General features: G+C 50.7%; 1 protein-coding gene across 2 annotated transcripts in view; it reads left to right on the plus strand.

Moving 5' to 3' along the window:
• The window catches only part of MYO5B (myosin VB), a 334661-nt gene that overhangs the window by 243993 nt on the left and 68706 nt on the right, over positions 1-21962 (plus strand). For both annotated transcript variants that reach the window (XM_025429624.3, XM_049111936.1), the window contains exons 15-17: positions 6036-6191; positions 7069-7166; positions 12680-12766. In XM_025429624.3, coding sequence (XP_025285409.1) covers positions 6036-6191; positions 7069-7166; positions 12680-12766 — 341 coding nt within the window. The remainder of the gene's footprint in view (positions 1-6035; positions 6192-7068; positions 7167-12679; positions 12767-21962) is intronic.

Raw genomic sequence — 21962 nt, forward strand, 5'->3', positions numbered from 1 at the left:
ATTTTTAAAGTCCAATTATTTTTTATGTTGAGTTACCATATCACTTGCAAATATCTTCTCTCTTTGGTAGATGGGTGAGGAGAGGGGTGAAATAAAGGATCAATAAGGATGATACACTTACCATGATGGGCACCGAGTATTGTATAGAATTGTCAAGTCCTTTTATTGTACAACTGAAACTAATATGCTGCTATTAATTATACTTCATTTAAAAAGTATTTTTAAACATACCTTTTGTATAATAGCTTTACTGAGATATAATTGACATACAACATAATATTTTTAAGGACATTTGGAGTGCTTCCTATTTAAGATCAGTTGATGTGGGTAGTTAAAAAGCTTTCATCAATATTTAGAATGAATAGGTCTCTATGTGAGAGAGAACTTTTTAATTGATAAAATGGTATCATCCCATTCCCAATACATGAAAGTCTATCTTTTTTCTTTAACAACAAAAAAGGGCTGAACCTTTTCCTCCAAAGGGCAGCACTGGCCACGTAAAAGAACTGCCCGAAAAGAAAATGTATTTTTTTTTTTATTAGGTCTGCAGCCAGGTTTTATAGATAAGGTTCTGGGCAAGAGATCCCAATCAGATGGTTATTTGAGCATGTCTTTATTTTGGTTTCATGCGTCTGTCTGTTTTAAAGGAAAGGTATTTTATGTTCTTACAGAAGTTAGCAGGCACGATTTCCGAGGTAACAGCTACAGATATAGCTGTAATGGATGTTCTTCTTAAACTATCGATGGTCTTGAAAAAGACTATTTTTTAATACTTTTTAAAATCCCTCTTCAAATAGATTTGCCTCAGGCTTTTAAAATCTATCTATAGCCCTGAATAGCAGAGAGGACCAAAGCCAGTATCTACGGACACTTGGAAATAAGTGACAAATGACATTAGGAGGAGTTCTTGGTTTGTTCAAAGGTATCATCTGCGTGTTTTCATGATTGGAGGGAGCATGAAATTTATAACCCCAGTGGATGTTGCTTCCCAGGGCTGCCCCTAGACACATGAGTTATGATAGTTGCACTACTACTGGTCACTCAGCTCATAAATAGACTTTCCTCTAAAGCATCACTGGAGTCAAAGAAAAAACTTCCTCAGAAGTTCATTCTTCTGCATGAATTGCTAGTCATGCAAGAGCTTGCCGTACCTGCTTTTCATGGAGTCTTCAGGCTGCTTGCTATTGGGAGGTTGCTTGAGATTAGGTCATCCCCGTGAGTTGGTGGGGCTGGGGTGGCACGGTCCTCAATATTTCTCATCTGTTCTGCTTTTTCCTAAAGTTGATGTCCTGACAAACTCCCCCTCTCTGCATCCCAGAAATCCACCCATTTCCACACACAGTTTAAATAGCTGAGATCTATGATTAAAGCGTAGCTTTTAAGATAAAACACAAATTCTCCAGACTGAACCGTGTGTTCTTTCCCAAATTATAGCACAAGGGCTCCTGTTGTAGGAGCTTTTGACAGAAGCAAGAGAAAGAGGCTTTAATTTTAAGGTCTTCTTACTTTTGAATCTGATTTCAAAGCCCCTTGTATGGTTTTCATACATTCTCTTGACCTTAGAAGTTAATAGATATTTCAGAGAAAAGCCATTACTAATGATTTCTATAACTTAGATTCCTGAAACAATATCATCCTGCACATGGTGACTCCTGCCCTGGACTTGAACATCTTGGAAATCCATTTTAGAAAGTATGTGAATTATAATCTAGTCAGTAGTATTTAGACATGACAGATGACGAATGAATCACTGGTGTCTTTAAAATGCCAACCTGTCTTCAGCCTGCGGTTACTTCCCTGTGGAAATCTCTCCTCCCTGTTGCGAGTGGCTGCTTGACCCTCACATGTGCCTTGGCTCTGCGGTGTCCACCCCTCCCCACTATGCCTGGGCTCTCTCCCTCCACCTCCACCCTGTGTCCTCCCTTACCATGTGTGATGGTGGCTTTCTGCCATAGATAGTGGGGACCCAGGAGTCTCTACATGAGGAGTTGCTGGATAATGTTTGTGTTTAGAGAAGACACTGGCTGGTGGGTAGAATGTGTTGGGACACAGGTGTGTCTGGAGCTGAGCACTCAAGTTCGAAGCACTTGTGGTGATGACCTGGGGCAACTTGAGCCAGATGGCAGCATTCAGGATAGCTGAAACGGGACCGTAGGCAGAACCTGGTGACCATTGGAGTAAGGAGTGGGGTGTTGGCAGGCGCCCTAATGCACCCTGGGGCACTGGGTGGGCGAGGGCCATGCAGGCTGTGTCCTTGTTGGAGTTTCCAGTAGAACACGCTCACGGGAGGAAGCTACAGAGCAGACAGTGGGAGCTGCGGGTCGTGGTTGCAGGAGAACCTCAAGACTGGAGAAACATCTTGAAGGGGGGTAGTTGAAACCTCGGGCATGAAGGAGACTATGCAGGGAATGAGGCTTAGGAAGATGAATGGGTGAGGGTGCTGTCCTGGAAAACAGCAGCACGCCGGGGAGGCCCATGGGGAGGACGGCCTCGGACAGTGATGAGAAGGACTCCACGAAGCTGCACCACTTCCAGCTGCTGGATTTGGTAGGGAGGGTTCTTGGAAGGCGCCATCAGGCTCTGCTTTGGAAGCACGAGGAGACTGTGGGGGACGCGGCACAGGGATGGCCACATGCACGGGGAGGTCAGCCTGGACAGAACGTGAACATAGCTCCGTGTTCACGGGCAGAACCTGGGAACTGGGGAAGATTGCAGATGGGAGACAACGCAGGAGACTGAGTCAGACGTAAAGGAATCCTCTGAGTCCATTCTCTCATTTTTATAGATAGGAAATTTTAAATCTAGTGAAAGGTTAGGTTTGCCTGGGTCACACAGCTAATTAAGGGGCAGAGTCAGGTCTGAAACATCCCCTGACCCTGGCCCGGTGTCTGTCCTGGGGCCCCTTCCATCCCCGAGACCTGCTAGGGTGTAGGCTCTTGGGTCCCTAAACTGCTCGGCTGTGGTGCTTTGTGTACAGTGGAGTCCAGACTCCTTGTCACACTGCAGCCACAGGGATCTTTCCCAAAAGATCACTGGTCACTGCTCCCCTCTGTGACCTATTGTTGCCTGGGCTCTGGCCAGGCTGTCGGGGTGCAAGTCCTAGCACTGCCATGGGCCAGCTCTGTGGTCTTGGACCCTTACCTCTGTTTCCCCGTCTATAAAGTGGGATGTAATATCTAGCGGTCATTGGAAGAACTAAATCTTCATATATGCTTGGTGCATTCTAAGTGCTCAATAGAGCACTCTTATTTAAAAAACCAAAAACAAACCCTTAATGGCTTCACATTGCTTTTAGGATAAGACCCAATCTTCAGTGAGGACTTTGCATGAGCTGGTCCTTCTTATTTCCCCCTCAGGCTTGTTCTAAAGCTGTCTTGGCTTTATATTGGTTCCCTGAACACGCAGATACTCCCTGACAGGCTTCTCTGCCTACTGCCCGCCCCCAGTGACCCACCAGCTCAAACATCCCTTCCTGGGAGAAGCCTTTCCTCATTTCTACCCTGGGGCTGTGATTCAGTCGTGTGTATCTGTTATTTCCTTGAGGAAATCATCTTTTTGTCATCAGGCTTTTAATTATGGGGCTGATTGATGAGAGTTCACCTTCCGTGCTAGATCATAAACTCCACGATATGTAAGAGGCTCCATTTGTCTTTATTTGTTTTCGTGTTCCCAGCTCTGAGCTCAGAATTTATTTTTTTACACATGTGGCAGCCAGTTAAGTATCGGTGAGTGAGTGAACGAGCCAGCCAGTTTGGTTTCCTGACCATTCAGGGACCTAGTCTTTAGTTCCTGTTCTTTGAAAGCACATGGAAATGAGGATTTAATAAATGTTTCATTTTTATGATGTTGGCACGTGCACATTTTAGCCACAGATTCTGAAAATCCTATTTGAGTTGTCTTTATCCCATCAGACAGCCCAGTTACTTTTCCTTCTAGAAAGGCAATGTTCGTGATTTTGAAATACCACATGTGGGCAGAAGAGCAAGTTGATCTATTTTGAAAATACTGAAATAGGAACTGAATTGTCACCTGTTGGCACCTGAGACTGAGAGACCTCCTTCATGTCATCAGGGTGACCTCCCAAGCTGCCTGGCTGACAGCAAGGCCTGTGCAGGGATCTGGGGGTGTGTTACTCAGGAACACCGTAGCTTCCCCTAGTGCAGCCACGCCATCACTAGCCTGTGTTGGCCACGGAGGAGCCAGCAGTGACAATGGACCTGAGCGGCTTATCCCACATGCTTTGTGGCCTTAAGGTCCTTGGTTGGTGCTTTTAGACTGAACTTCCAACCCAGACCATGGAGTTAAAGAACCACAATCCTTATCTGCATATAGATCGCTACAGAAGAAAACAGAAGTCAGGAGCTTCCAATGTGACAAGTGAAAAGTATAAAATGAGACTAGGACTTCACAGAACACGGTCGACCCCAACATGTATGCCTGCATGTGTGTATGCACAGTTGTTTAATGGCTTTGCACCCCGTATGACTCACTAGTGTGTGGTGTGAATTCACTGAGCTGTGGTATACAATTACCATTGAATCTAAGGTTGAGTGCGTAAAAACTGTTAACTGATGCTACTTAAGAGTGGGGTTAGGAGGAAGTAATTTGTTTCCTCTGTTTTAGTTTGAAATCTTGATAGGAGGATATAATAATCAAATGTTGGTTTTCAGCATTAAGCATCATGACCTTATGTGTGTGGGCAAGGACAGCTGCTGTGATGGTGAAGAGTTTCTGCACAGGATCAGGCTTTGCCAGCTTTTTTTTTTTTTTTTTTTTTTTTAAAGATTGATTTATTTATTCATGATAGAGAGAGGCAGAGACACACACAGGCAGAGGGAGAAGCAGGCTCCGTGCTGGGAGCCCAACGCAGGACTCGATCCTGGGACTCCAGGATCCAGGACGCCCTGGGCCAAAGGCAGGTGCTGAACTACTGAGCCACCCAGGGATTCCCCCCGACCTCTTTTTTAAGATTTATTTGTTTATTCATGATCGACATAGAAAGGCTTTGCCAGCTTCTTGATGCTGCTGGCATGAATGACTAGGAGACGATTGTGTATTGAAACAAGTTTTGGCCGAGGCATCCGGAGGCCGGGATTCTGGGCCTGGCTTGGTCGGTAACCAGCAGCCCCAGGTGAGTGAATACCAGCCACCATCCTTGGTGCTGGGACAAATGGAGATGGAAGCAGGATTCCGGGGAGCTCTTCTTTCTTCACCCGCCACTCAAAGAGGTTATCTTTATGCTCTAGCTCTAAAATTCGTCTGCAGCTCAAAACTTTTACCGTGTAGACAGATTTTTCACATATATATCCTCTAATGAAAATAATAAAACAGGGCAATGTTGGAAGGCTTATTATATGCTGGGCACTTTACTGTTGCTCACATGGACTATCTCCCTTAATCCTTTCTCAGGCCCACTCCCCCATGGAGGGGGAGGCTAGGAGGCTATAGACTCAGTGAGCAGGGGACTCAGGGCCCTGTGCAGACCTCAACTGGTACCTGGGTGCATGGTGATGACGTGAAGAGAGGGGTGAGCTGGGAAGGTCCATGGAGGATGCGCCTCTCAGGATGAGCAGAGAGGAGAGATTATAAATACTAGAAAATTTGCATTATTCCAGAAAGAGACTCTGCTCTTGTTTTCAGTCATTCTACTTTGTTCTTCTCTGGCCCCCGGCCTCCACTAAACTGCTTGGTGTTCCCTGGACATTTCATGTAAATGGAATCGTGTGCTCCGTGGTCTTGTGTGTCTCACTTCTTTCACTTGGCCAGGGTTCATCTGTGTTGTGGCACATGTGGGGACTTTACTCCCTTAGGTCGTCGAAGAGTATTCGCTGTATGGATCTGCCACATTCTGTTTATCAGCTGTTTGATATTCATATTGTTCCCACTATGTGGCTCCTCTGAATAGTGTGGTTATGGGCTTCGGTGTGCAAGTTTGGGTCTAGATGTGTCTTCAGGTCTCTTGGGTAGGTACCAGAAAACTGCTTTGAAAGTCCAAGAGATCTCGAGTTCAGTGATCTTCCTGTGTTTGTTTCTAGTTCCCACTGGTGGCTGATCTGTTTCATGATGACAAGGACTCCGTTTCTGCCACCACTACATCTGGGAAGGGCTCGTCTTCCAAGATCAACATCCGCTCTGCCAGACCTCCCCTGAAAGCTTCCAACAAGGAGCACAAGAGAACTGTGGGCCACCAGGTAAGCCTCTGGCAGGAAGCTGTGGGGCAGGGCCAACCTCTCTGCAGGTGAAGGACTGTTGCAGACTCAGAGGGAGGCCAAAGCAGCCTTGACATCTGCACCTTCAGCCACCAGTGCTCTTTGTAGGAGGAAACTGGGAAGCCCTCTCTAGAGGGAACTGAGAGGAAAGAGAAAGGGGATGAATATAGGCTCAAGCAGTGCACTTAGCCCCTGGTAGGACCACACATGCCTGGTCGAAGAAGCAAGAGGGTCCTGGAATCTGCAGGTTGGGTTAAATAAGCCCGTGGACCACAAACCTGAAGCCCCTTCTGTGTGGTCTTTGTGGGATTTTGTGTCCAGTGTGTCTCCCAAGATGGGGGTTGGGGGGAGGGTACCTGTCACGCCCTGAAAGCCGCTAACCTTTCTACTATAGAGGATTTGCCTCTTCTGGATGTTTCACATTACTTTACAAACCTCCAGGCTGCCCAGGCACTGGAGGTGGGGGCTCCAGGCCTCAGGCTTAGGAATAATCAGTCTCCAGTCACTGTGAGGACTTCTGTCCCATTTCCCAGTACTGACTGACCCCCCCACTCCCCCGCCTCCATCTCATTTAATCTACCACACTGAGTTAGACGTGTCAGCAGCTGGGCTTTCCCTGTTTGGTTCAAAGAGTCCTGAAGCCAGAATGTGGGAGTGCCTTGATTTTGGACCTACAGCAAGGCCGGAATGTCAAATAGGATCTGACCCTAGGTCTCTGAATTTCTTCCTATCCTTCTGGATTCATAATGACCATGATAGAATCAACAACTACTGCCACCAGTCTGCGGGCATTTCTTTATTATACATCAGCAAAATGTTAGGGAAAAATAACTGGTGTTATTTCGTCTTGTTCCTCCAGTTCCGTACCTCCCTACACCTGCTCATGGAGACCCTAAATGCCACGACGCCGCACTACGTGCGCTGCATCAAGCCAAATGACGAGAAGCTCCCCTTCCAGTAAGTGCCTGCATGGGGATTATTCAGCAGCCCCTCCGATGGAGTCAGGCTGATCAAGCCTGGCTTCCTTACAAGTTCAGGTGGAAGAGACCAGGCACAGCCTTGAAGGGGGGTCTGGGGCAGGATGAATAGTGACGGTTCACATGCTGAATACTGGCCCACAGACATTTACCAAGTTCCACCTATCTGCTGTCTAAAAGGATTCAAGAGAATGAGAGGATACAGGTCGCTAATTCCACAGAGTCTACAGTGGTGTTGAGGAGTGTGCACACCTGAATCAAACAGAGAACTACATAAGAGTCTGTCAGTAAATGTAGATGTACCTGTGTCTCACAACAGATGTTCAATTCAGAGGTGGGAAGATAGTGGGAGGGGTCGGGGAGGCCTCTTCCATTGGGGAAACTTGATCTCAAGTGACGTGTTGAGTGATGACACATAAAGCTGGTCCTCTATCTCACATCCCCTCTACCACTGAGTTGCTGCAGTTAGCCATACCCACTCACCTTCCCCCACCCCACTCCTCAGCCTTTGCTGGTCTAAATTCTACTTCTACTCCTATCTTGTTCTGTCCATGCCCGCATGGTTGACCCCACCCAAATCTGTATAATGGCAACTCTGTACGTCTCTGTCAAATTCCAGACCAGACTTTCTGAATGCCTGCTGCAGCTTTGTTGGCTGATTCACATTCAGCGTGTCTGAAATCAGACTCCTTGTTTTCCCCCAAGAAACGGTTCCTGTTTGGTCTGTTATATGGTAAATGGGGTAACCATTTCCTGACAGCTCGTTTACCCCCCAGACCTGAGAGTCACTCTGGACCAGTGCTGACCAGGAGAACTTTCTGTGATAGGTGGAGCTGCTCTATAATGTGCATTGTCCAAGATGGTAGCCACCAGTCATGTATGGTTATTGTGTGCTTTGGGATGTGGCTGGTGTGACTGAGGAACTGAATCTTGTCACTTTAGTTGTATTCAGATAGCTGTAGCTGGCTAATGACTACCATGTTGGACAGTATAAGCCCTGATTCTTCCCTCTGACTCCTACATGTCCAGTCATGGTCAAAGTCTCATGGAATCTCCTTGAAAATGTATTCTGGTTTCCCTTTTCTCTTCCTTCTGTGAAATTGTTTTAGACTCTGTATCTTGCCTATAATGTTCCTCAAAGCCTTTAGGACAGTCCCTTATCTACTTCCATAACCCATTAGTCCATGGCCCTCAGCCACCACCCAGGCTCTGTCTTCTGGCCCAAGGAGGTATATTTCTAAATTTTTAGAGCACTTTATTCCCAGCTTTCTGACTTCCTTTTTTAGTCCTAGCATAATTTCCTTCTGGCAATTTATCCTGGCAACTCTGTAAGAGTATCTGAACTCTCCTCTACTCTTCCTAGTATCTCATGAAGCTTGACCTGTGCTCCAGTGGGCCTTGTGCTGTAAAAGGTCAGGAAGACCACACTGAGTCAGCCTGCCTTGAAGCGTGCTGATTGTTGACTCTCTTCTCTTCCTCCAAATTTCTGAGAAGTAGTTAGGAATTCTCTCCATGTGACATGTTTACCAGCTGACTCCAGAAGAAGAGAGGCTGTTTAGTGGGGCGGCGTGAGTGAGAGGCTTCCATCATGTGTGAAGGGCAGGAGTGCCGTGCAGGGGCCCCAGGGAGGAGAGTCGAGGGCTGGGTACCAGCTCTGTCCTCAACCAGCGGCAACCTTGGGCAGTTCATTCCTCAGGACCTGGTGTCTGCCACCTGCTTGATTCCCCTGCTGGGTCTCCCCTCCCGGATGAAGGGAGATGCTGGGGGCTTTCAGGATGACTATCTGGTCCTAATGGCCCACATTTCTAAGATCTTCTTTTGCCTTCAGGCCCAAAATTGCCGTAATAAAGTGGGGAGAATACTGAGCCAGGTCAGAGCACTTGGATTCTGGTTGGGGCTCTGCAAGCAAGTGTTTGATCCACGAGCTAGCCCTGTACTGTTGGCCTCATTTCTCTATATGCTAAATGGAGCTAAAACTGAGCATCCTGATTAAAGGAATCCAGGAGATGGCGTAGATGATCTGTGAGAAGCATAAAATTTTTGATGAGTAAGATATATAACATTTTATAATATATGTATCTTATTAAAAATACAGATGCATCCTTCTAGAAGGAAAGTTCTGTATGCCTCCCGTCATTCCCTACAACTGCTCTCTCAACCTTAGCATCCTTTGGGCCAGGTATATGCTATTATGGGGGGCTGTCCTGTTGGATGCTGGCAGCATCCCCATCACCGTGACAACCAGAAATACTTTATGATTGCCAGCTGTCCCTCGGAGGACAGAACTGTGCCCCTAGCGGAGGATGCCGTCCTCCACGAAGTGCTTTGATAGCATCTCTTACAGAAATGTCTTTTTTCCTCTCCTTCCTTCAAAAAACATCTATCATACCCCTTGCTCACTGGATGCTGGGCGAGGACAAGTGGGAATGTCCTTCATCCTTAAGGAGTTACCAGCACTGACCACGGACAGCAGTGTAGATGTGACCGTCTGTGGGTACATGGGGGTGCTGCAGGAACAGAGAAGCAGGGGGTGTGGGGAAGTGTCCAGGGTGGAGGTGGCCTGGGCAAGTGTGATAAATCTGGGGTCGCTAGTTAGAGGACCTGGCCAGTGTGCTGAGGGTCGGTCCCCCCTGCTCCCTGGCCTCAGGAACAGACAGCCCTGGGAGTCCTGAGGTCCTGAAGCATGACTGCAACACGCCACAGAGACTGAGTCCCAGCTGGAGCTGGCAGCGTGTGCAAAATCAGTGAGGTCGCACGTGACTGCTGTGGGGAGCTGGGTTCCAAGCTGCTGGCTTTGCTGACCCTGCAGGTTCATTGGGAGGAAGAGGTATAACCCTGCATTTCAGCAGATGGACTCGTCTATCGGTGGTGACTGTGCGGTCCCAAATGAAGTGTTGTGTGTCCCCACCACAGTTCTCCCAACTCCACTAGGTGGGATGGCTGGTGTTCTGCCCTTGGTCACCTGGTAGCAGGCAGTGAGATGGTGAGAGATGCGGGTGACCCTGGGCTTTCTTTCCTATTGAAGACATGAGATTAAAATGCAGAAGGTTGGCTGGCTGTCCACGTCCCCAGGGCGTGAGCAGTTAAGGAGGGTGGCAGTGTCGTCTTGGCGTCTACTTTTTTTCTCCCCATGGTGTCGTTCTTCTCTATCACTTAGTCCTTACAACAAACTGGTGAATTAGAGTTGGGCAGAGAGCCTCAGCCTCTGTTGGACCAGGGAGGAAAAGGAGCTTCAGGGAGATGATGCGTTGCCTGGAGTGGCACAGGCTGTCCGTGGCCGTACCAAGTTTTCCACTTCACCCTTGCCCTGTTCCCCCACATCCCATGGGGAAAAGAATGCCGCCAACTTGGGAGGAGAGTGTGTGTGTGCGCAGAAAGTCGGTGGGACCGCAGGTGGACCCACAAGGGACAAGAGATCACAGATGCTTGCCAAGCATGCTGCCCACCCCTAGTACGCAGAGTGGCCTGGATTGGCCTGGCCTGGGGAATGCTGGTGCAGAGAACCTTGGGGGAGAAGCCCACAGGAAGCTGTTCCCAAGCTCCAGCACATCCTGACTCCAGGCCCAGCTGGCCACCTCCAGGCTGAGGGAAGCAGAGCCTGCATCCCAAAGGCTGTCTCAGGTCACTCAAGGTCACAGCAGCCTTGATGTTCCATGTTCTCAATGTCTCGCTACCCCTGCACATCGGTGAGGGGTCTGCGGGGATCCCAGTACTGCACTGCATCCTGGTGACGCATCAGAATACAGCAAAGGGGGTGCCCAGGTGGGCTCCAGGTGTAGCGAAGGCTCCACACACGTATAGGCTCCTTTGGTTTTATTTCAGCCCATAGGACCTTCCATGAGGAGCTCTTGGCCTGCTTAGGAAAGTCAAACTCATTCCCCTGAAGTAGCCCCCTTGTTGGGGACTGTGTAGACTTCAGTGCTTGATTGTCCCTCACCTATGTGCCATGGGCACCTTGGGGCTGGAGTAATCGGGAGGACTTCCTGGAGGAGCTGGGTGTCAAAAGTAGCCAGACTTGCTCAGGTTCAGAGGTGGCTGGGGAGGCCCAAGGGGCATGGGCCTGGAGGACCATGTGGATGACCCTGGGGACCCTGAGTCCCAGGGTTGGCCTGGAAGGCAAGGAGTCCCTGGACTCAGGTCAGCTCATGGCCATCAGGTGTGTGGGAGGTGCCTGCTGATCCAGTCCATGTGCTTCGATGGACGACTGGGTTGTTGGCGCAAGAGAGGCTAGCACTGGGACCTGAGTGGTGGTATGTGGAAGCGGGAAGTCAGGGGACATCTCCAGGGCAGAGCTCTGATCCATACTCCCAAGCTGTGAGAAGACCCTGGGCCGTTGGGGAGGCAGCAGGCAAGGGTGGCCAGAGGCCACCCCAGGTCCTGGAGATGAAGCCACACATGTCTCTGCTGGGCAGATGGGCTACCTGCTGACTTGGAAGGTGTGCTAGGCCTGTGTGGCCCTGGGCTCGGGCTGAGCTGAGAAACAGAAAGGGAGGGTGCGTGTACTTCCCATCCCCTCACAGGTGGACAGTGGTCTTCGCCAACTGTGAGCAGGAATGGGTTCTGGTCCAGCTCGTGCTTCCCTGTGAGGACTCCCTGCTGCCCGAGCTGGCCCTGGTACTCTCCCGTCTCTGGCAGTGCTTGTACCGGGTTATCATGTACCACTTGGGGCACTGCTTCTGTCCGCTTCTGTCCCTCTGTGGACGCTCTCAGGCCACGCCTGGTTGCTGACCTTACAGTGTCCTACTCAATGTACATGTTGGAGTAAATGCTGGGGTTTCATGCGAAACAGCAGTTTGGGGCAGGTGAGCTATTGCAGACATGCCTCATGTCTCTGCGGACGAGCAGCTGGGTTTCCTTATCCTACCTGGGCAGCCACCACAACTGCAGCTGACCATGCATGCATCCCAGTGTTGGTCTAACATGCATGCATGGTGGTCTAACTGCTCTCCCTGGCCATTGGGTTCAATCTTTGCACCAACACTAAGAAAAGGGATCCTACTATTAGACCCTGTTACATAGGTGAGGGTACGAAGGCCTGAGGAGGCCATGATGCTCTTTCCCTAAATAATCCATGCAGCTGGAAAGTGACCAAGTCACAGTTCAGACCACAGGTCCTCCTGGCCGGGAACTCACCCTCTAATTCCTGAACCAAGCGCTGCTGTGGTGGCACGTGCAGAGGAGTTGGCCTTTGAATGAATGCAGATGCCCATGCAGGTGGAAACAACAAGGGAAGGGTTGGGGAGGAAGCAGGAGTGGGTCCTGGAGGGCACACAGAATTCACGTCTGCCAAGAGAAAGACCACGTACCCCAGGTGAGAGCAGGGACACACACAGTGCTGCTCTAACTCCCGCGCCTGCCAAGTCAGGTCAGTCTGTCTCCACGTGGCGGCTGAGCTCAAGGTGCATGGCAGTCTGTGGCTCCGTGCAGGAAGAAGTCCTCTGTCCCTTGCTCCTGTTTCTTTGCCACTTACAACCTGTCTTGCTGTCTCCGCAGCTTTGACCCCAAGAGAGCAGTGCAGCAGCTCCGGGCATGTGGGGTGTTGGAGACAATCCGGATCAGTGCAGCCGGCTACCCATCCAGGTAATGCACCCACCAGCTGTGTGCTTGATGGGTGGCCACGGCCAGGCTCCCCGGGGATCTCGTTTACACAACAACATTGACGCTCCAAAGTCCCCAAATGCTGAGGGCCCGAGCAGGGTGCCCACAGGGAGGAGGACGGCACGTTGGCCTGAGAGGTGATGGGAGTTCACGGGGTGGGGGGGGGCATCATCTGGGACAGCTTTTCATGTTTCGGGTTGGCATTGGTCTGGGCGATGAGCCAGCTGGGACCGCAGAGGAGAGTTCTCCTTTGTTTCCACCTTGTTCCCTTTTTAAAAATATATTGTAAAATACACATATTTACAGTCGGAGTTGTTTTGAGGTATACAGGTCAGTGGTGGTAAGTGCACTTCTTATCAGGGCACCGTCTCCAGGGCTCTTTTATTCTGTACCCATTAACCACCAAATCCCCATGTCCTCCACCCTCCAATGGCGGGCAGCCACCATTCCACTTTGTCGCTGTTTCTGAGGACTCTGTGTCCTTTGTGTAAGTGGATCCTGCGGTGGTGGTGTGGCAACTGGCTTCTTCCACTTGGTCTGGGACCTTTAAGGCTCACCCATGGGGCACATGTCAGGATCTCCTTCCTTTTTGTGGCTGAACACTATTGTAGGTACAGATAGCTTTTTGTTCATCCATTTATCAATGGGCCCCTTTAACTTGAAACAGAATCCAATCCATGGTGGGAAATATAATCTTGAATTTAAAAACCACTGTCAAGATCTAGTTTGTACTGTGGATAAGCCCTTGAGCCACCTGGTATCTGTCAAAGCTATGGCAAGACTGGATCCTTTCTGGATACTTCCCTGAAGTAGGATGGAGACCTTAAGTCTCTTGAGGTCATACTGAGGAGACCAGCATCTCCTAGGCTAGATGTCCTTTGCCATGAATTGGGGCTGAGCTGAGCAGAGCCTCCTAGCAGCCCAGAGCTTGTGTTAGGTTCCTCAGGGACCCCTGTCCTTGGAAGGGCCGTATGTGTCAGGAGGTGAAGTGAACCAGGAATGGGGAGGAGGACATGCAGGCCAGGCCTCCCTTCCCCCTCCCTGCTGTCTCCGGCTGGCACTTGGCTGCTGCCGTGGAGGAATTGGTGTCATAGCAGCAGCCGTTGACCACGGAATAACTCAAATGTTGAGTTATTGATGATTCCCAAATGTTAGGCCCTGGAAGGAAGTTAGTGCTGGAATTAGGGGTTTGCATTTGCCCGGGAAAGCACAAGAACTGCCAGTGATCTGGACACCCAGGCAGCTTGGGGCATTGGTGGGGACAGTCTGCCCTGGCCAGCGTGGAAGACTGGAGTGCTCTCCCTGCAACCCTGTCTCTCCGTGCCTAGAGCCCCGGGACAGCCTCTGTCTGTCTTCCACCTCCTGTTCTGACCCTGAGATCTGAATACAAATTGCTGACAACTGCTTGATGAACAAGGTGAGCCACGCTTGCCCCCTCAGGGCAGGGCTCCGCTGCTGTACCCTGTCTGCCCTGCAGTGCCCGCCACTAGCCCCTTGACTGAGGGGCCACGGGCGCGGTGGCTCCACAGAACTGCAGTCCAGCCAATTGGATTAACTTTCAGTGGCTACTCCAAGCACAGCATTTGGATCAGTTGGGGTTCGTGCAACTCACACAACCCACAGGGGCCTTGTGGAGCCACCTGGCCACTGCTTTTGCACATGTGCTCCCCAGGCAGCTGGGCTCTGCTCCTGCCTCCCAAAGAAGTCTGTAGTCGATCTTCAGCCCTCTGTTTCCAGAATGGCTTTGCAAGCCATTGGTGGGCCAGGAAATCAATGTAAAGGGCCATGATGGGCGTCTTGTTGATTTAGTGGAGTGACAAGGGATAGAGAGTAGAAGGTGGCAGTTTGTGGTAGAGAGGATCTCACAGCGTGTCCTCCTGTGAGCTTCATATATAGACGTGGTACGTTGTGACATAAAACACACTGTGGCTGATGAGGCCATGGAGGAAAGTAACTGCTCAGGGTCACTGTGGCCATGGTTGAGAGGACTTAGGAGCCCCCTTCCCCCACCTGGCATCTTACTGCTCATGGCCATCAAATGGCACCATCCCAACGGGTATATCAGGGGCAAGGAGCAAGGCTAGGGTTTTATGTCTGCTCCCCAGGGGCTGGGCCCCAACTGGAGGCTTGGTGTAGATGGTGCTCTGCCTGTCCCAGCTTGGGAGTAGAAGCCTAGACTGCAGACTGTGCACGAGCCTGAGGAGCCCAGTGGTCGGAGTCAGGTCTGGCTTGCACCATCCATTCCCATCCTCCTTGGCTTGGTAACCTCAAGCAAGTCGACTAATCTCAGCCTGGGCTGCCCTATCACCAAGTAGTCCTGCCATAAGTGGTCATCATGACTGACATAATGCACCTCAAGGCCTCCACATAGAGCTAGTACATGTTTATCACTTGCTTAGGTGTGAGCAAGAAACCACATCCTTACGGATGCGATTGTCAAGGCAGAACGAGCCTATGCCAGGAATGTTTAGCTTTATTTTTGTGAAACCCCGATGTGTCTGGTCCCCTCAAAAGAGCATCTAGAGTTCCCTAAGGAATTGAAAAGGTCAGTCTTAGAATTACCTACAGTCTGTCAGAACCGGAGCCAAGACATCCCATGTTCAACCATGGAGGATCCTTGTGGGAGAACCTTTGAAACTGCGGGTCCTCATGGTCTCACCTGTGCTGTGCAGCCTGGAGGCCCCCAGGTAAGCGGAGGAGCCCAGGTGCACATCTCCATCTCTAATGTATACTTGGTGCTGCTGGGGGTTTTGTCAAGCGGGAGGCATGACCACTGGGACGGTGCCACTCCAGGGGAAAGGAAATAAGCATGCAAAGACAAGATGTTCTGAGGCTGTCTTAGGATATAAAGAGCCACCTGTTTCACCAGGACTTTGTGAAACATCGAGGTGTTTGGTGGTAGGATGACACGTGCTCTGTAGAGGGTGTGAACTTCTTAGAAAATGTCAGGGAAAGCCAGGAGTCTGGGTCTGACCGTGCTTTAGGTGGAGGACCCATGCGCCTCTGCCACCTGGGGTTCACCCCTGGACTCACTGGCAGCCCTGCGGGGAAGTCAGAGTGACCATGTGCCACCCACGGTCCCACCAGAGTTGCTGCTGCAGCAGAGGATCCTCTGTTCTGGAAGTGGACGGGGGTTTACTCCTGTTGGTCTTACATGAGCTGCTACGATGAGCGTATTTTCTTGCCTTCATGTCTCCTCTCCTGTTAATCTGGCCACCTGCTTCAGGTCTCACCCCCTTCGAGCTTCTAGCTGTGTGCCGAGGGCTGGAAGGGGATTCACGATCCACGTCGTGGCCTCGGCACATCCGGAGCTCAGAGCCGAGGAGAAGGGATGAGAACCTAAAACAGAGAGCAATGTGTAACTAGGCCAAGTTTGGGAGGAAATGTGGCTTCCTGGAGGAGGGGAGATTTGGGGTGGGCCTTGAAGGGGTGAAGGGGCTTCAGGTTGGTGGGGAGACAGCAGGAGGAGTCCACCAGGCCGGAAGCCACGGGTGTCCAGGTGCAGAAGGGGCAACCATTCGCTCCTACTGGTCAGTCTTCCAGTCTCAGCCTCCACAGTGAGGCTTCTCTCCTCACAAGACAGCCTCTCCCTTGGCAGCTCGGAGGCTGCATTGCCTCCAAGTCTTGAGATTCCTATGGAAAGCTGCTGCTCCTGCTGCCCACGCCACCCAGCTGAGAGCAGAACTAACCTCAGTGTTGACAAACCTGCCCCCCTGCCTCTCATCCAGTCACACATCCTTCCTTCTAGCAGATGATCACAGGGGTTTGCATAGTTGCAAGCATTGCGGAGAGTGTACGGAGGGAAGGAAAATCTGGTATATTCTGCTTCACAGAAAATGTGACCTCATGCTGTGATTTACACTTTGGGGCTCAGGTCTAGCATGGCCGTACCTGTGCTGTCTCAGCAGAGTTTGCTGAAGGCTCAGGGAGGATTCCCTCCCCAAACTGCTGTCTGAAGGATCATCTTTTGGGAAGAGGCGCCACAGTTCTATAGCACACCTGATAGTGTCGCGGTAGAGCTGAGTCACCTGTGTTATTTCAGGGCTAATCTGCCCTCCCCAGGCCACGGCACCCAGGTTGGCACTTCTTTGAAAGGTGAGTAGTGGGGAGAGGCCTGGGTGGGCAAAGTACCACAGCAGTGGTCTTCTGGCTCCATGCATTGCCTGTCTGCCCCTGCCCATTGTGGTGGGCATTTGGGGTGACCTCACTGCTTGAAAATCTCCCTTACACTTCATCCAGGAGGTTGGCGTGTCTGCTGTGTCTGGGGATTAAGGAGGCAAGCTGCTGTAGCTCCTGCGTTCCTGTCGAAGTGCTAGTGCTCGAAGGAATGAAGGGTCACGCGTGTGACCCTGTAACGTAGAGCCGGGCAGTCATTGTTACCCTGACTTTGGGGCAAGATGAGCCCTCCTGAGCGGATTGAGGGTCATCTCAAAAAGAATTTGCCTCCATGGCACTAAGACTTGAGAGAGCAGAGTGATTCCACTTGCATCAGCTTGTCAGACAACTTTGCAGGGCTGCTGCCAGAGGAAACCTCAGTGGCTTCTTTGATGAGGGGATTACAACGCAGGCCATTTTCCTGCGTTTCTCCAATTGAAGTGACCAGAGGGTTCCTGCCACTTTCCAGGGAAGAAGATACCAAAGAGAAAGAGATATGTGGTCCAGGGTGAGGGACCTGTGAGGAAGTATCCAGAGGGCACTTCCCTGGGAGCCCTTGCGGAGGGCAGTCCTTCACAGCTGAGACCTCAGCTCAGGTTCCTGGGTCCAGCCCACGGATGCCCTGGGCACGGGATGCTTGGCTGGTCCTGCCGTGAACACAGGCCCAACAAGCCCACAGCACCAGCCCTCTGCAGCTCCCTCGCCCTACCCTCCAGCCCCAGGATACTTGCCTATTTTTATCTCCCTAAGAATCATGGCTCCTCTGTGCATCTGAATTAGAATGAAGATGTATCATTCAGTCTGAAATGTACCGCAGTGGCTAAGAAATACTCATGTCACCGTGTACACAAAACACCGTGATGACTGCAGTGTGTGGCCACTGTCCCCTGGGCCTGGCGCCCCCTGGGTGTGTCTTGGTGTGCAGGTGTGTGCCCCTCTGGGGGCGGGGGGTGGGGGTCAGCGCAGCTCTGGTCCCAGAGGGTTGGTGAGGCTGACTCCCTGACTCCCTGAAGCACAGCATGCATGTTGTGGGAGAACGACTTGGATGTGCAGTGTGTATATTTAAAAACAAAACTGCTGAGTCTTCCATGCTTCTCCTATACACCTCAGAAAAACTCAGCAGTGGTCTCTGAAAGGACTTGCACCCCTAACCAGGCCCCATCCCTTCTGCCCCCACAGGGACCAAACCCCAGACCATGGCAGGAGGTGGAGCCTTGAGAGGTTGCTCCTCACCTGCCCATTTCATCACAGATGCACAGTTACTTGCTGAGCACAGTGACTTAGAACATGACAATTCTTTGGACCCCCGCCCCCCACCCTCTCACGGCCCCTCATTCTGGCCCCTCCCCCTGCTCTCACTTCCCTGACCTGAGTCTGTCACAGGTTCCTCAGCAGGGCTGCACATCACAACTGCTTGGCCAATGGGCTCAGCCTTGAAACCACCCCTTGGGGGAAAGTGTCGGTCACAGGTCAGCGGCAGCCCCTTGGCTAGACTGGGGCTGTGCCAGGACTGCTTCCATTTCCACTCCTCACATTGTAGCTCAGCTCCAGCTTGGAGCCAGTGGGGAAGCACTAGGTTTCTTTCCCTCGGCAGCAAAGCTGAGCAACCTTCCACCTCGGCGCCCCCTGAGGCTGAGCCTGTGTTTCCCTGGACGTGGCTGGGGGCAGAGGAAGGCAAGGAGAGGCTGTTGGCGGCGGCCTGAAGGGTGAGCACCCTGCTGCCCGACACTAGGAGCCCCTCCCTGAGTATCAGGACTGAAGTAAGGGCAAGGGCACGTCCTGTGCCTCATGTGTTGCCTTGCAGAAGTCCTCCACGAGTTCATCACGGTGACTTATACAACTTGGGACATGATTTAGGTGCAGTTAAAGTATCCTTCTAAGGTGTGCGGTTCTCAGGTGATTCTCATTATATTCCCAGACTCGTACAGCCCTCACTACTAGTCACAGAATTTTCTATCACCGCACAGAGAACCTGGTTCCCATTAGTGATCACCACCTCTTTCCCCTCCTCCCCCTCCTCCCCCTCCTCCCAGCCTTACGACCACTAACTCACTTTCTCTTTCTGTGAATATGTCTACTCTGGGCCTCATACCACAGGAAGCGTATAATGAGTGGCCTTTTGTGTCATCTGGGTTCTAACGTGAACCAGAATGTTGTTCTTTCATATTGCCTAAGACCATCGTGTTTGTAAGGATACACTGCATTTTATCCACCATCAGTCAACAGACATTTGGGTTATTTCCACCTTTTGTAGGTGCGAGTAATACTGCCTTGATTTTCCATGTACATATTTTTGTGTAAACATGTGTTTTTCTCTTGCTTATATACCCAGGAGTGGGATTACTGGCTTGTATGTAACTCTGTTTACCCCTTGGAGGGCCTGCCAGACTGTTTCCCACAGTGGTCACACCATTTTATGTTTCCACCAGCAGTGGATGTGGCTTCCTACTTCTGTACGTTCTTACCAACAGTTGTTACCGTCTGTTACCACAGCCATCCTGGGGGGTGTCCAGTGGGATTCCCTTGTGATTTTGGTAGTACTTCTCTGATGATTAATGATATTAGCATCTTTTCATGTGCTTATTGGCTATTTGTATATCCTCTTTGGGGAAATATATTCAGATCTTTTGCCCATTTTTTAATTGGGTTTTGTCTCTTTGGTGCTCTGGTAGTTCCTTATATTTTCTAGATACTAGATGCTTGTCAGATAAGACCTGTAAACACGCTCGCTATTTTCATCCTCATGATAACCTGACATGCCGTCTTCAGGGATTCTTCTTCATGGCCTGATTCGTAGAGACTGTGACTTATGCCCTGGTCTCATTGGAGGGACTCTTAGCATTTGTCTTATCCAGCCAAAGCCCCTTGAGGGCCTCTATCCAGGAGAAGGGAGGGCACAGTGCTACCACTTCGACAGAACTGCCCCGTCTGTTCACATTCATCCACTGAGGACCACTCAGGGAGGTGTGTTCTCTAGAATGTTCCCACATGTAGATGGTTTAGTCCATTACCAAGCTCTAGATGGGAACTTGGTCAACCAAACATCACCCTATGTGTTTGCCACATGCCGTCTTGAGCCTGAGGAGCTTGTTACAAAGGAGCATCTTTCCAGCCTTGCATCTGATCTCCCTGTTCTTACCAGGAGGAATCATAGGTCCTGGGCTTTCTCTACCCAAGTCTGCCCATCTGGTAGAGAACTGTGACTTTTCTACCAGATGGGCAAGCCTCCCTAGCAGGTCAGGGGCATGTGAGGTCTGAGATATTGAGCCAAGCCCCTGGCCTGTGAGTCCAAATCCAGGGAGAGCAGCAGGGCTGGGTGTGCATTCTGTCCTTGAGGCCCCCAGAACTCCATAGAGCCCAGGGCTGAAGCCACAGTGGGGGCCTAGTAGTAGACCATGAATGGGCACTCTTCTCCCACCATCAAGGTGAGATGGAAGAGCTGCCAGGCCTAGGATTGGCTTAAGACAGATCCAGGCCAGTGAACCACACTCATCCTGCAAGAGGGCGTGGACCTGTCCAGGGCTGCCTGAGGAGGGTGGAAAGGGCAGGAAGGGAAGCAGCAGACTCACACTGTGGAGGCAGATGGTAGGCATGCTTGGTGGTTCTCAGGAAGGTGGCTTTGGGCTAGAACTGTCTTCTATAGTGAACACTTTGGAAATATTCATGGACATTTTTGCCTATCTCCAGGAATGAAGTGGTAGGGAACAGTCTGAAGATATTCTGTGTGCATCTGAGCACAAAGGGTTGTCCTGCTCCAAGGCCAGCAGTGCCATTTTTGAGAAGCACCCATAGAATGAGAAGATTTAACATTGCGATTCCAACCATTTTATTGGTCAGGAAAATACCCATTCTTTTAAAATGTGATTGTGTGTAGTGATAGCATGATAGGTGCTGAGAAGTTGAAAAGTGTATCCTAGCCCAGCCAGCAGAGGCTGGAGTCCAGTGAAGAAGCTAACACCTGTACAAAAACTGTCTTTTATGGGAGGTTACAAGGCTCTGTATCCCACATGGAGACAGGAACAGTTAAAGATGCTGTGAGAGGAAGGGATTCTGTGGTGGTGGGGTGCTTTTGGGGGGAATCCTGGACACCTGTGGTCCTGTGGAGGGGTCTTCCCCAATTTTCATGTGACCTCAAAAAACCTCCAGGTGTCGCCACCAAATCAAGAAGTTCTGTGAAGAAATTCTATTTTTTTGAAAAATCATCGCCTATTCTGTTTAGCTTCACTTGGAAGATGGTTCTTGTACAAGTGAGGGAGCCTTTCCTGCAAGGACTTTATCTCTAAAAGCACAGAGGCTGGCAGAAAAGAGGATCCACATTTGATTCTGGGTCCTTGACTGAAGGACACTCATACTGCGCATGTCACATGGTGGCCGCATGCTCCCTTGGTAGCCCCGGAGGGAGGACCTGCCCTGGGCCCCTCGGTGGGTGGCTTGTTGTCTTGGGCCTCCCCCTGGAGCAGGTGCTCAACGAAGCCTTCGTGAGGAAAAGGGCATGAGGATCAGGCCGGAGGGAAGAATAACTTAGATTTGTGGAAAGCTTTGGGTGAACACTCCACATCCATGACCTCCTGGGCCAAAGTGTCGGAGGTACTTCACGAGGTGGGTGACGCATGCTCCATTCTGGAGACTTCCATGTGGGCAAGTGTAGGACGTGCCTGAGGTCTCCCCGCTGGTCCGCATCAGCATGGGCCTCTGTACTCCGACGTACTGTCCTGGCCTGGGCATGTGTGCAGTCGCATCTCCCTACTGTCTCGTTTCCTTGGACCTGTCACTTCTCTCTGTGATGGAACTGTCAGCAGTAAGAGTTCTTCCAATTAGAGCCATTTAGGGTTTTTAGCCCAGCGAAATGGTGCTCTGATTATATCCCCCAGAGAAATTGCAAACTCACGGGGAGAAATAAGACAAGAACACAAGTAACTGTTGTGGGGGGAGGGAGGTGCCACCAGGAAGTGACACGGGACATGCTGAGCAGCCTTCAGGGGGAGCCCACACCTCCCAATGGGCAGGCACAAGCAATGGGATG

The sequence above is a fragment of the Canis lupus genome, chromosome 7, assembly GCF_003254725.2.
Source record: "Canis lupus dingo isolate Sandy chromosome 7, ASM325472v2, whole genome shotgun sequence".
In the NCBI taxonomy this organism is placed as follows: domain Eukaryota; kingdom Metazoa; phylum Chordata; class Mammalia; order Carnivora; family Canidae; genus Canis; species Canis lupus.